The sequence below is a fragment of the Aulonocara stuartgranti genome (genome assembly GCF_965226115.1).
Source record: "Aulonocara stuartgranti genome assembly, chromosome: 19".
NCBI classification, from domain to species: Eukaryota; Metazoa; Chordata; class Actinopteri; order Cichliformes; family Cichlidae; genus Aulonocara; species Aulonocara stuartgranti.
The window spans coordinates 2984115-2998182 of NC_138955.1; the positions used below are offsets into that span (position 1 = coordinate 2984115).

The 14068-nt window shown below is 42.5% G+C and overlaps 1 protein-coding gene across 10 annotated transcripts in view; it reads right to left on the bottom strand.

The window, feature by feature from the left end:
- Positions 1 to 786: 786 nt before the first annotated feature.
- Positions 787 to 14068, bottom strand: part of unc79 (unc-79 homolog, NALCN channel complex subunit) — a 32176-nt gene continuing 18894 nt past the window's right edge. For 4 of the 10 annotated variants that reach the window (XM_082515542.1, XM_082515545.1, XM_082515540.1 and 1 more), the window contains 24 exons: positions 12371 to 12708; positions 12097 to 12279; positions 11782 to 11944; positions 11405 to 11581; positions 10038 to 11315; positions 9118 to 9219; positions 8613 to 8729; positions 8021 to 8123; positions 6170 to 6310; positions 5993 to 6031; positions 5753 to 5865; positions 5516 to 5601; positions 4958 to 5131; positions 4662 to 4730; positions 4469 to 4579; positions 3165 to 3269; positions 2982 to 3059; positions 2769 to 2858; positions 2494 to 2669; positions 2188 to 2371; positions 1876 to 2079; positions 1649 to 1726; positions 1505 to 1546; positions 787 to 1407 (listed from right to left, as the gene is read on the bottom strand). In XM_082515542.1, the coding sequence (XP_082371668.1) occupies positions 1219 to 1407; positions 1505 to 1546; positions 1649 to 1726; positions 1876 to 2079; positions 2188 to 2371; positions 2494 to 2669; positions 2769 to 2858; positions 2982 to 3059; positions 3165 to 3269; positions 4469 to 4579; positions 4662 to 4730; positions 4958 to 5131; positions 5516 to 5601; positions 5753 to 5865; positions 5993 to 6031; positions 6170 to 6310; positions 8021 to 8123; positions 8613 to 8729; positions 9118 to 9219; positions 10038 to 11315; positions 11405 to 11581; positions 11782 to 11944; positions 12097 to 12279; positions 12371 to 12708 (4340 nt within the window). In that variant the 3' untranslated portion in view covers positions 787 to 1218. The remainder of the gene's footprint in view (positions 1408 to 1504; positions 1547 to 1648; positions 1727 to 1875; positions 2080 to 2187; positions 2372 to 2493; positions 2670 to 2768; positions 2859 to 2981; positions 3060 to 3164; positions 3270 to 4468; positions 4580 to 4661; positions 4731 to 4957; positions 5132 to 5515; positions 5602 to 5752; positions 5866 to 5992; positions 6032 to 6169; positions 6311 to 8020; positions 8124 to 8612; positions 8730 to 9117; positions 9220 to 10037; positions 11316 to 11404; positions 11582 to 11781; positions 11945 to 12096; positions 12280 to 12370; positions 12709 to 14068) is intronic. The other 6 variants (XM_082515549.1, XM_082515546.1, XM_082515548.1 and 3 more) reach the window with 3 other exon arrangements.

Here is a 14068-nt window from a genome sequence, read left to right on the forward strand (position 1 = left end):
GGGTCTTTCAATACCAGCTGCGACTAAAAAGTAATATTTTAAAGAATTTATGCGCAGATCAAATGTGACTTATTTTGGTCCGATAAGCTAATTTTTCCTCGCAGAATACATCTATATCAGCAGATCTAATTCATGCTAAATCCTGATAATGAAATCCTTGCAGCAGAAAAGATCAAAACAAAGATTAATGTGCTGTTCGGTTTTCAGGGCCTGCTGTCATGTCATCTGTTATTCTCAGACAAGAGCTTCATGGTAATACAGTTAGACCTCACAAAAATCCTTAATCACAACAAACCACATTAGGCCAAAGGTAATTGTGTTTGCTTGGTATATGCATGGGCCTATCTGTTTCGCTGCTGCCAATGAAGGGAGGGCTGGAGTAGGAGGAGGCGGGGTGTCTTTCCACTTTGGGGGTGAGGGGGGAGCAAACCGAAATAGTCTTGTTTACCTCCAATGTCTGGCTCCACGTTATCGAGTTACAAAGCTGCTGCCGCAACTCGGATTGGCCTCTGATCGATCTGAGCTGTGATGGCAAAAGGCAGCATGACTGACAGCCTGACAAGGATCTTAGCTGGGAGCTGGGTAATGCATGTCATGTCGTTTTCCCGTAGACACCTGAGGTTTTTTTTCGCTCAGAGGAGTAACCAGCAGAGCTGATTTTATCTCTCCGCCGTCCACATTATGGTAAGCTGGGCATTTTCCCCATCAGTCAGGACATCAAAGGGCAGAAAATGTCATATTTGAATTTTTAAAGGCTCAGCAATTCATTTGAAATGTCAAAGCGTCTCGATGTTTAGAAAAACTTGTACTTTTATTATTCGGCTTGCAACCAAGCAACTTAAAAAGTGATAGGTTATGAATGTCAGAGTGAACATATCTATGATTAAACAAGCATTTGGTTTCAGGCCCTTGCTATTACTAACATGGGTCTGTGGAAATCCTCTACAGTCGTCTGACTCTTCAATTCTGTTAAATGCAACAGATTGGGCACCGAACACAGTTCTTCTATACAGTCCAACTCCAGTGTTAGTACTTTAAAATAGCATAGATTTACTGTACATATACTAAAGGTTCTGAAAAATGATTCATTTCAAACGAATCCCACACAGCATCACTTTATATAAGAGTCCTTTTTTTTTTTTTTAAAGTCACTTTCAGCCAGAGCAGATGCATGCAGGCCTAGGGACCCAGGTGAGGCAGAGCTGACCACAGAACAGGTCACATGGGGTAAAACTGTGAAGCAGCCTCAGACGACTGGATCTCCACCTGAGCCATCTTGAACTGGGTGCACTGCAGCCATTTGCGCAGGGCGAACGGAGGGGCTCCGGACATCTGGCCCTGCAGACACTGGTGGTTCACCCTATTCTGGATGGCCTGAAGACGCAACTGCAGCCCTGCAGACAGATGCTTACGACGAAAAGAAGAGATGATAGTGTTTCAGTTTGAAATCATCAATAGTAATTATCATTAATCTGTATGATTAACACCTTTTAAAACCACTTACCTTAAGATTTGACTGAATCATGGGTAGCCACATAGGAATTAACTGAAAAAAGAAATGGAGATGAATAAATAAGCATTATTCTGCATGTTACAGAGAGAATATACAGCACTGTCTGCATGGAAGGACACTGGACTTATAGCAAACCTTGACAAAGATGGTTGAGTTGCATTCCTGCAGGGCCTCCATTAAACTAATGACATGAAGACACACCATCTCTACCATCTGAGAGACAAATATGAAATAGACTTAATTTTATGTAACATATTTACTGTTTACTCATAATATTAAAAGAAGAAAATCACCATTCTTCCACAGCGACAGTCCTGACTGTCTCAGACGGATGTTTGCAAAGGATACCGCGCAGCACTTACAACTTTATTGTGGGCCATAAGCTGCAGGATGCTGGGTGTAACCCGACTCCAGAACTCGAGGCCCGTGAGGATGGCGCTGGAAGAAAACTCTGTCTGGTTCTGGTTCTGCAGGGAGGGAGCGGCGGCTGCCTGCTCGCAGTAGATGGTCCACAGCTGGGCGAACATGAAGGCGTGGAACAGGGAGCACATGTGCAGCACCGACGTCTGAGGATAAGGACCGAGACCAAAACTGACAAGGCCATTGTGGTTGCCACAAATCGCATCTGGAAAAATCTGAGTGTGATCATTTGAAGAGATTTGTGTCTGCCAGACCTTCGACTGTTCTGGGAAGCCAATCAGGATGACGATAAGATGGTCTGCAATGTGGGAGCCAGCGTCGAGAGGGATGGGCATGCAGGAGGTGGAGCCCTGGTGCAGGGCACAGTGCGTCAGGGAGCCCAAAAGAAGCCAGGACAGCTGACGAATGTGGGACACGCACTCAATGAATTCTTTTGGCCTAGAGAGAAAGAAAAAAATGAAAATGAGTTCAACAAATCAATTAACAACACAGTGTGCATTTCTTCTTTCACCATTCATTTTTCTTATTAAGTCAGTCAGTCTTAGTCTCATCATTTTTACCCTTGTTGCATGGTGGATGGCGGATGATAAAGCCAGGGAAGATAACGCACAACAGCTTTGTTATCGCGGTGATTGCCTTTGCTGATCTCCATGGCTGCGACTTGTGCCAAGCCCACTTTCAGGTTGCCCCCAAAGGTGTCCTCGTGCAGTGGCTGACAACAAGCCTTCATATGGCTCTGAAGAGCAGATTTGGAGTGAAGAAAAGATAAGGATGAAAAACAAAACTCTCCACATGAGACATGTCCAAATTGTAAACTCACACACAGAAGACTTACTTTAAGTTTGGTTAGTGTGTGCATATCTGCAATGAAGTCCAAGAGCTCACTTATATATTGCCGCATGCATTCCATTGCTGCCGTCGTGCACTGTAGAGAGAAACAGCAGTTTATCCTTTAGGAGGAATCACAGTGGAGCCTGTCTATATTTCCTGCTGTTTTATGAGCCTGATTTTAATAAGACAGTGTAGCACACAACGATTTAAGTCTCACCCCCGGCAGCGTTGAGATCATGTGCTTTTGGATGATGGTGGATTCCGCTAGCCGTGTGCCGATATCTGCACAAACAAACTGGCAAAATCCACATGGAGTTATAGAATTGCAGTCAGATTGAATTGCTGTGATTTTCTGGCTCTCGTAAACCGAGATGGATAAGAGAGATTTTTGTTTTTTTACCTGAACCAGAAGTAACAAGTTTGTGTCAGGCAGAGGAGACTTGAACTTGAGAGCCTGCAGGAGCTCTAACACCACAATGCGGGACATGTAGAACTTATCTCTCTCCTGGATGCGAGAAGATAGAGAGTGTAGTAAATGTACTGATGCAGCATGACTGCCTTTTTCTATTATCACTCTGCCTTACTCATGCTGCGAGGAGAGCATAAACTCTGTAGCTTGAATAGAGGGGGAAGGACAGGCAGCGAGAGGGGAGGGAGGAAAGCCGGGGAGACGGAGAATAGTGAAAGCCGAGGAGTAGATTTAGGCCAGTCCAGATCTCTCCTCCCAGAGTCCCAGGCAGCTCAGATGAGGCTGTCAGGCAGCCTTCTCCCTCCCGGAGGACAGGCTGCTCTCTTTGTTCATCCCTTCCACACAAAGCCCAGCTGCCTGTTTACAAACCACACTGTCATCTTCTGACTTCCAGTTTGTCTCTCGCTTTCTTTTTGTAGTCATGTTTGCTTATGTTAGGAGCAAGCACATGATCTTCTGCTCATGCACAATGCAGAGCTGACAGTTCTCACTGCGTGGCTTGCTAATGCACGTACCTGGATGCAGCACTCTGGTGATTAAAACTTAATGGAGCATGTAAGTTTGGAAAATAGCAAATTAAAAGGCCGTTCTTAAGCCACAAGGCTCCTCATCATACAGGGCGATGCAGAGGTGACAAGTGATGCATGATGTGACCAACTTTAGTAGGTCCAGAGAGCTCTAATGTGTGTACTTAACACCTGACCTCCAAAACTGAACTGAGTTGAAACAAATTATTGAAAATCGGCTCTTCCCTGACACCTCACCTTACCATTAAAAAAAAAAACGGCAGAGGGTAAAGATCCAAAAGCAATCATTCACAGCAACTCTGAGTTTTGAAATGAGGATATTATAAGGTCAGGAATTAAAGCGGCTGTAAAAAAAAATCAATACCACAAGAGGCATAAACCACGCTGTGCTGACAGTGGTGGAGGACTGAGGATTCATCTGTCCGAACAGTGCAGACAGCCCTGGCTCCATCGCCGTCTCAGGCAGCCACGGAGAAACACACCATACATCCTCGGTCCTAGCACACCAACTAATCATGTTAATCAATACTGGCTGATTGCCTACTTAATCATCTGTGACACACGGCCACATTTCAGGCTGACTGGAGTGTCGGGGAAGTAGGTGTAGCACCAAAAAAAGTGATGAGTGAGAGAGCAGCAAACTGCAGATTAGTTTGAAGGGTTTAACTCTTTCAAGACTTCTTACAAGCTGCAGACACACAAAAGTACCTTATTGAAGGCTTTGTAACAAAGTCCACAGAGCTCCACAAGGTAGGAGAGACCGAATGTTCCATACTGGATGACGAAGCTCAGCAGCTTGGAAAAGGGCTCCAGGAGACTCTGTGTGATGGAAGAAACGTAGAAATAGGTTAGTTATTAAAGGGCAGAAAGAGGAGACACTGACGTTCTGCTTTGAACTTACCCGAGTTGCATTTGTTGTTGGGATTTTCAGCAGGCAAATGATAATCCTTAAACTGGAATCCATAGGACACTAATGAGACACACATTGAAAAATATGTTGACCTCTCCCCTGTGCTTGTGAGGGTTGCAAATGATTGCACACTAATTTGACCTCCAAGGTAAAAGTGTCAGAGTCAAATCAATTACAGTTTTAAGACTCTGTCCTTTTAAACCATACGAGTGCACCGCTGGATGCGTTTTCCTCCGACAGTAATCACATAAGACCATGACTAAGTACTCGGACGAGTTGATATCTACCTTCAGAGGAAGCACAGAGGGCAGTTTTGTGAGGAAGGTCTGGAACTGGTTGCAGATGGTTGTCCACAGGTTGCTGGGAGAGTCCATGGGGAGTGCCTCCATGAAGGTGGCAATGTTGTCCAGGCAGTGCAGCATTGTGCCCCCTGCTGGAAGATTCTTTTTGTTGTTCAAGCCCTGGGAGGCAGGGAGGCATAAACCATAAAAAGGGGTTATATAATGACATTCTATAAGTGAAGATATTTCCATCATTTCACTCCTGATCAGTCACAATGCTCATGATGAGAGCAGTGGATTTAGGACACTGAAGTACAGATGACTGCACGGATGAGCGCGTGCATCAGTAGGTTCTTATCTTGCCCATTTTTATTTAGATATCAGTACAATAAACTAGCAGAGGAGTGCAGATCAAAGCAGGTTTCCTGAAATGCCCAGATGATGTGATGTTTAAGATGGGCCTACGCTGCACATGAAGCTGGCGACATCAAATCTTTTGCTTTGACAAGAGCTCCTCCTGCTGGTTGAATGACTCAACACATCAACATGAAGAAAAAATCCCACCTCGAGGAGCATGTTGAGAGCAGCAACAGAACTGAGCTCATTGAAATCTATCAGCGAGGATGCAAGTGTTCTCAGAAAACTTCCATCTGTTAAAAGAAAAAGAAGGGAGCAGTTTATACAATGGGAACTTATGATGTTAGATTGAATGTTTAAAAGTAGCTACATTACAATAAAGTGTGAAGCTAAGTTTCTTTTCTATGACAAATTCAAGCTGAATTTTCAGGTTTTTAAACAGACCTTTTATGTTGCTCTGGAAGAGCTGGGGCAAGATGCCGTTAGGAGCCAGCTGGTGAAACATACAGCGCAGGAACTGCTTGGCTACACCTGCTACATTCCCTGGGATCAACATACTGCAGGACATCGCAGGGAGAATGGCTGTGTTAGAAGGGCAGTCACACTTGACATATACTATTAAAGTCATCTATAAGCACAGTGAACATCTGCACACATTGGTGTTATGGCTTTTATGTCTCATACCTCTCAGCTTGTCCAGAAAAATTGCCACTGGATGCCAACCTGAGAGAAGTCAAAGCAGCAGATTAGGACTCAGAGATGAATTATGCATGAGCTCTAAGAGTGAGTTATGAAACTTCATTTAACGGTGAAGTGCTGTGTGGATGGAGATTGCAGGGATGGTTACTGGAGCTGTTGTACCTGCCCACAGACTGCATGATGTCAAGAAGCATAGGGGCAGCCAAATCCGGGCTGAGGTGAATGAACATGGAAAGAACCACCACAGCGAGGCTGAGAGTCTCCTCATCATATTCTTCCAGAACAGCTGCACAGTCCCGACACCTGAGACATCACACGGAAATACACCAGGCTAGATTTAGCATAAAAACAGATCTATTTTGCTCATTTTAAGATTCAGGTTTTTTTGCGACTCCACTAGAAAAGCTTTGCACTATCTAAAGTTTAGTACTCGGTCTGTTGCAGCCCCTTCAATCATCCACAGTCTGCAACAAGCAGTTTTAACTCGCCTCTCTTTAAGCTCATTTTTCTGATTGGCTGCCCTTCACAAACTGCTTGATCAGTGCTCACAGCCAGAGCTGTGTGCATTGGATGACCATATTAGGAATATCTCTTCTCTCTGAAATCAGGATAGAAAAAAAACTGGGTGAAATTGAGTGCTTTGAGCAGTCTGAGCCCTAAGCTTTTGGCTATTTTGTACCTAGTCATTATATAAAACTTTGACCATGTTTAATGTGAGCACGCAGCACTGTAACAGCAGCCCTCAACACCTCCAATCCTGTATAATCATCTGAAGCCTGTTAGAATATTTATTCTTTAAGTGTCACATTTATTAACTTTAACTAATCGAGTTGTGGCCGATGACTGCCCCTCCCTGAGCCCGGTTCTGCCAGAGGTTTCTTACTGTTAAAAGGGAGTTTTCCCTTCCCACTGTCCCCAAAGTGCTAGCTCACAGGGGGTCATTGTAGGGTCTAACTTACAATATAATGCGCCTTGAGGCGACTGTTGTTGTAAATTGACACCATATAAATTGAATTGAAAGTTCAGTCCTTAAAAATGTAACCACAGTGTTTACAATAATACAATAATAATTTACTTTTTTAAATTAAACTTAAAAAGAAATTAAAAGAATAAATTCCTACTTCCACTTAGTGCTGTTTGGCCAGCTGAGCCATTCAACTTCAATATGAAATAATGTCAAAATGTTTGAAGAGAGAATTATCAAAACTTAGGGAAAAACCTTTTTCCCTAAGAAAATGGCTTAGACGCACTTTTCTGCTTTCCTGCAAAGTCATCTTCAAAACATTGTTACTCTTTTACCAACATCTTTAAATATCCAGACAGGGAAGGAGCCACCCTGTTAAATTTACTGAGATCAACAGCAGAAGGTTTAAGAACCGATAAATATGTGAGAATGACTCAGTTCTGTAATGTGTTTTACAGCCTGGTGGACTGCAGGTTCTTAATGTGAATGATGTGATGAGGTTAAAGCCAGTGCTTCCACACAGGGGTGCGGCTGTTTCTTTCTATCGGCTGATTGCAGCTGCTGCTTCATCACTTGCAAAGCCAACAAGCAATGTGTAGAACACTTCTTTCCAGACACCCTTTTTAACTTTTGCTTTTTAACTCCAGGGCGTGACGGAGACCAGCTCTGATGCATAATTCCAATTCAACAAGTTAAAATAAAAAGCTGCAAAAATTAGCTCTGTAGGGAATTTTGATGGGAATATTTTAGGAATTTTTCCAAAGCTCCTACAAAATCTGACATTCTGAATCCTTTTCAGTTCTCTTTTAGTTCATTACTGTTAATTAGTGGCAGCATTTACCCTGAAATAGCAGTTATACCACATGGACATAATGTAAAGACAATGTGATCTCTGCTGTCACAGGATCTCGAGCACTTGGGCTAAAAGTTAGTTTCTGGTTTTATTGTTGTTGGCACCAGTACAAATAGATTTGCAATTCTCCAATAAATCAATAATAGTTTGACTTTAATACAGCTTGATAGATATAGCTACTAAGTGATTGATTCACCGGTCAGACATCGTGGTAGGCTGCTCGTCAATGAACTCCTCGGGTGCAGGGACGAACATGCTGACTGTGCTCGGTGCTGAGAGGAGACTGGTCTTCGTAGGACCTACAATGGAAAAATATCAGTCATAAAAAACATTTCCTTTTCACCTTGTAGCACACAAGAAATTTGATTGAAGTTTAGATTCAGTGTATTTATTTAAATGAAAATATATTAGGATTAGCTCAAACAGAGATTTTCAAATGAGGGTACTAATACTGCCTGTAATAGGGCATGTACATAAGAGGGCTTTTATTGTAATTTAAAAGCCCTCTTGCATCATCATTCCTCTTACATCATTCCTAAAATAATATAACTAGTTAGTTTATTAGTTAAATAAAAAAGATGTAAATTTGATGAATCACATTTTATAGTCAGTTTTCAGTGTAATGGCTATAAAAACATATAAAAACATCACCATCTATTAGGAGGTGTTTTACTATCCTCTTCTTTTAATTTCAGTTAACTCTGGTGGGTGTCTGGTGTTCTTGCATGTGTTATTATGTCACTGTCTCCTCAAAAGGTTATAACTGAAAAATGTCCACAGTGACTGACCCGTCTCCCAGGTGCAGATGTTGTGTGGTGCGCTGGACTGATGCTCCAGCTGTCTCTTCATAAGCTGGCTCATGGTTAAAGCTCCCAGAGAGCCTCGTTTCACCTGCCGGTACTGAGCTAGAGGTCAGAGAAAGACAAGAAAACAGTACCTGGTTTTAACTGTCAGTATAACTCATTTCAGTCTAACCAATAAGGGTTAGACTTTAGGTCATTTAGCCCTAGTCCTGATTAACTAAACCATTATTATAACAGATTCAAGTTGCACTAGTTATAAATTAAAGCTTAAAACATTACATATTGGTATTTTTTCCTGTGTTGTTAAAAAATGTATATTATGTCATGTTAATTTAATATTTCAAGCTCCATTACAAAATTGTAAAAAGTGAATCAGAGACAAACATATAAATAATAGGTTATGGTATATTAGACATCGCACTAGTAATACACAAAAAACAATTTAACTGAAGTCGGTGAGGAGATGATGTAGTGAGTTTTTGGCTCCTACTTGACACTGAAGAGCGATGACTTGTTTCAGGTATAGCAGCTTCGAGTGTTGGTGCTGAGGCAGATTCTCGTGGCTTTTCCAGGGTAGACATAACTTTGTGATCTGCAAGGCATCAGAATATATACCAGAAGTCTTCCAACAATAATCAGTAATACAATACATAGATGTCTAACATTTTTAAGTGATAATTTAAGAGAAAAAATTTTTATATGAAGTTTAGCATGTTGTTACATAATCTCAATAGAGGCATGATTTGGTGCCATGTGGGCAATTAAAGTGCAATAAAAATCTGATTCAGTCTTTTACTTTTACATTAAAACCTCATTGTATAATTGGAAAAGTACACACACACACACACACACACACACACACACAAAAACATGAAAAGGGGCAATGCATGGCAAGAGTGGTTAGTATTTCTGGTAATGAGTGATGATCATTTCGCTCTGATGACAAAATAAGCATTTATTAATAAAAGAAATGCAAGAAAATTGATTTTTTTTAAACAACAATAAGGAACTAAAGAGATAAAATAATAAATGAATAATATTCAGAGTTAAAAGTTGTAAGTAGAGCAATGTACAAAGCTAATTTATAAATGGCTGGTTTAGGCAGCATCTCTGTAGGCTTACGTCACTAAGAAACAGCTGATGTGAGTCAGCCGAATATAAATAAACTGTGACAACACCTCAGGATTGTCTTTTTCTGGCTTAAAGTAGAACTTATGTGTAGTAAATCAGCTACAGTGCTTTAAGTTTAGCTGGAATTATTCTACAATAGTTTGATCTCTTAAAATATTCACTTTTGACCAGACTTGTACAAAAAGTAATAAATAAGATTTTACAAGATTTTCTTAAAAGACATTTTTGAAATCAACAACAGCACGCTCTGGTTTTTGTTCACGTGTCCTTTCTCTTTACCTGTTTCTGCGGTCTGCTCAGCACCCAGCTTGTCGAACGTGTTGAACGAGATGTCCAGGTATTCCCTCTGGATGGCGCTCACAGCTATCTTCCTCTGTTTACGCTGTCGGGGAACAATCTGGATTTTAAACTCAGCTTCATCGTTCTCATCTGCGTTGTCAGGTTTGGGGTCGCTGTCTGCTTCGTCGCCCATATCGTCCTCCTCTTCATCGTCTCCATCCCCTTCTTCTTCGTCATTGCTGTTGCTCTTGCTCTTCTCTGGTGAGGAAGGCGGCTCCGCTTTGTCTTCGGGGATGTCAAGGAAGATAGTCCTGCCAGAGGGACTGGTGCTGGGTCCTATAAGAGTCCTGATTTCTTCCGGGGTCGCACATGTGTCATCTAGCGAGGTGACAGGGACATGTGGGGACTTTCTCAGCAGGTCTCTCTTCTGCTTTAAGGTCATGGGGCTTTCATGGGAGATGTTCTCTGATCGGTCAGGGAGCTCCAGAGAGGTGCTGCGAGGCACACGGATAGGCTCCTTTCCTTCAAATTTCTGCTGTGAGCACCTCTCTCCCACCACAAGCTCTGGGGTCTTTTTGTCAGTGGAGCAGTCCTCCACACTCACCTGAACAACGGGGGACAGTCGCAAAGTGTTGCTGCTTGCAGGAGAAGCTGAGACTTTTGGACTCCCACTAAACTTGGAGCCTATGATGGTGTTAAGATCAAACTCCTCATCACTTTCCACAATCCTCAGAGGTGGTAGCGGTTCAAAGACCAAGGAGTCGCTGTCAGACATGGAGAGCAGCGAATGCTTTTCTGGAATTGAGGTGCAGTCAGAGGAGAGGTCAATCAGGTCTTGATCGTCCTTTCCCTGAGCTGATCCCTCTAAAGAGCCCTGATCTGTTTTGTCATCAAAAGTCTCCATGCAGCTGAGCCGGACCTCTGGTATGACGGGCTTGGAGATGTCAGACTGGCCACCTCGAGAGCCCCGTCGGTCCACGGGATCAACCCGAACTGAAGAGCCATCAGAGGATCCTATCCCATGATACCTGTTGTGGGGAGTAGTAGAGGATGGGGGCAGGACTACAGGGGGCACCTGCATGTCGCAACGATCAATGCAGGACTTGCGCCGATGTTCGTCCAAACTGAATAGAATGGAATCCGTGTTGGAAATATCCAAAGACTTCTGCTTGTGGATTGCCTGTAGCCTCTTTCTCCTGGTGCTCTCCTCCCGCACACAGTGCAGGATGCTATCCTGAAGGGCGCTAGCTTCACGGTACTCTGACAGCTCAATTTCACCTGATGCAAGGAAAGAAAATGAGACCGAATCACAAAAAAATATTATTGTATGATAAAGACTGAATCAATTTGCTTAATATAGAGCGCACTTGACATTGAAAGCCTCTGCCTCTTACTTCTCTTGGCATTCAGCTCTACCGGCTGGTATTTCACAGACTTGCTGCCACCAATTCTCTTCAGGCGAGCAAAGAAGGTCTGTGACTCCTTGTTAGCAGCACCAGTCGGCGTGTCATGGACGTCTGACTCATCAAATACACTGTCCTCTTCTAATGTGGAGAACAAATATGTGAAATGTACTTGAGCGCTGCATTAATGTAGCATTAAAAAGTCATAATCTGCCTGACTGAACAATGTCTTTTCCCTCCTATTCTAGCATAACGATCTATGACATATATCATATTATCATATTCTAATCATCATCATCATCTACTGCTGATACAGACAACGCATTTGCTACTTTTCCCACCTTTTTCTTTCTCGCTATAGCGGCTTATGTTGGAGTTGTCACTGTAGAGTGGTCCTGCTGTAGCATGGGGGCGACAGCTGTGATACTGTGCATTCAGTGTGTTGATGGTGATGTGGATCAAATGGAGGACTACTTTACTGCCATCCATATCTCTGTAAGGGTACTATGGTGCATAAAAACAATGTAAGCTCATTTTGTACAAAAGATTGAAGAAAATATGTCACGAAAACATAAAAAGAAATATCTTAGAGGTTAGGTGGCATTATGTAGCAGACTCAATGTACAGTTATTCATGCAATAAAAAATATTAAGTACCTTGTAAAGGATAACAAGAAGTGCTTTGAGCCACATCTGCCGAATGTGTGGTTTAAGGGCCCACAGGGAGCAACGAGGAGGCTGCTGAAAATAGTGCCTCAGCTGGGGACATGTGCAGTACTTCAACACCTGGACCACAAGAGGGAGCAGCTGCTTTCCCAAACCGATATTGTAGTCCAGTACCTGTGAGCAAATAAGTTAAATGCGACGTTCAGGTACTCTTTCGCAATAAGCCTAATATGCAGGTGCAAACATTTGATTATATTTCAGTTACTTGTGCAATGCCAGCGATGAAGGCGTTGAAGCAGGTGGAGGTGCGCATCTTCTGAGGTGCAATCATGAAACAGCCTTCCTGTTGATCATACCCCAGCAGCACATACAGATGACGCTTCACTGTGTTGAAAGCCTTGGCACTACCAATATCTGCCTCAGCACTGCTTTGGTCTTTGGCCATAAATTTCATGAGGACCATGATCAGCTGGTGAACCGTCTGGTGATCGACGCCAGCGTTCTCAGGGAGCAGGTCTCTGATGATGGTGTCGTCCTCGGGAGAAGGGGTCTGGCCTGCAAGAGGGGCTGAAGCGTCAGGGTTAATGTGCGGGAGAAAACGTGCTGCAGACAGGGCGATAAGATGGGGAGAGGGTAGGGGTGCGGTAGCAGGGAGGATAACAACACAGAGGTGGAGGGGTGTCAGCTCATCCTGTCCATTTCTCTGCCAAGAGAGTTGGAGCCATTATCATGCTGTATACATACATCACTACAATGTGTTCATGGAATATGTAAATGGGGTAAACGCACAACAGACTGTCTAGTTTTTCGTTCCGTGTCAGGATTGCTTTAGCCCAGAAAGTAGGATGAAAGAACAATGACTGCCACTATAGACCAAACATTATTTTTTATGTACAATAAAGTGCAAAACTCTTCAGCCACCGCTCATTTCTTTATATTTTGCAAAGAAAATAGGCACAGTGACTTATTGAAATATGTGAAGTCATATACACGGAAATAAAGTTTGTCAAACTCTAACAAGCTTGAAATTCAATATTTGGTATGACCACCTTTATTCTCCACCACAGTCTAAACTCTCTTATGGAAGTTTTAAGTAGTCTTCACAAATAGTTCTCCGGGCTTCTTGAAGGACATTCAAAGCTCTTCTTTGGATGTTGGCTGCCTTTTGTTTCATTCTCTGTCAAGATGATGCCACACCGTTTCAATAATGTTGAAGTCCAGGATGTGTTCCACTGTGTGTGTTTTTTCTATGCAGGTATGCTTTTACGGCACTGCAAATATCTTTGGGATCACCGCCATGCAGAAAATAAAGCTGCCAATCAGATGCTTTCCAGAGCATCCAAATCTGACAACACTTTTCTGTGTTCATAATTCCATCAATTTTGACAAGATCCCTAACGCCACTGGCTGAAATAGAACCCCAAGCCATGACAGGGCACCATGTTTTACAGATGGCTCTTGTACCTCTCTCCCGCCTCCTCCACAGATGTTCACCATGTTAAGGATTCATCACTCCATAAGTCGTTGCTACTGATTCTAAATCCACTTCTTGTGTAATTTGGCATAGTTACTCATAGTTAAACAAGTCTTTTCTGCATGTTTAAACTAAAGAAATAGGAACAAATTGTTGGTTATGTGTAGACACAACACTAGTTCATCATGTCTTTTTTATGCTTGAATGATTCATAGACCATTGTTACGTGGCTTAACATACTGTATATAAAAAACTAAACATTCATCTAAAAATGGCCGTGTACAAGGGTAATGAGTAAAAGATCTTTCAAAGCAAACATTTGAAAGACCTTCAGAAAGCCCGGAGAACTATTGCTCAAGAGCACTTTAAAAAATTATTGACCGTCCAGGTCCTTGGAAGCAAAATACAAGGAAATGAGGGTTGTGTTGAGAATTTTCAATAATACTGTATAATACTAAATATTTAATATTTGAACATAGTTTTCATGAA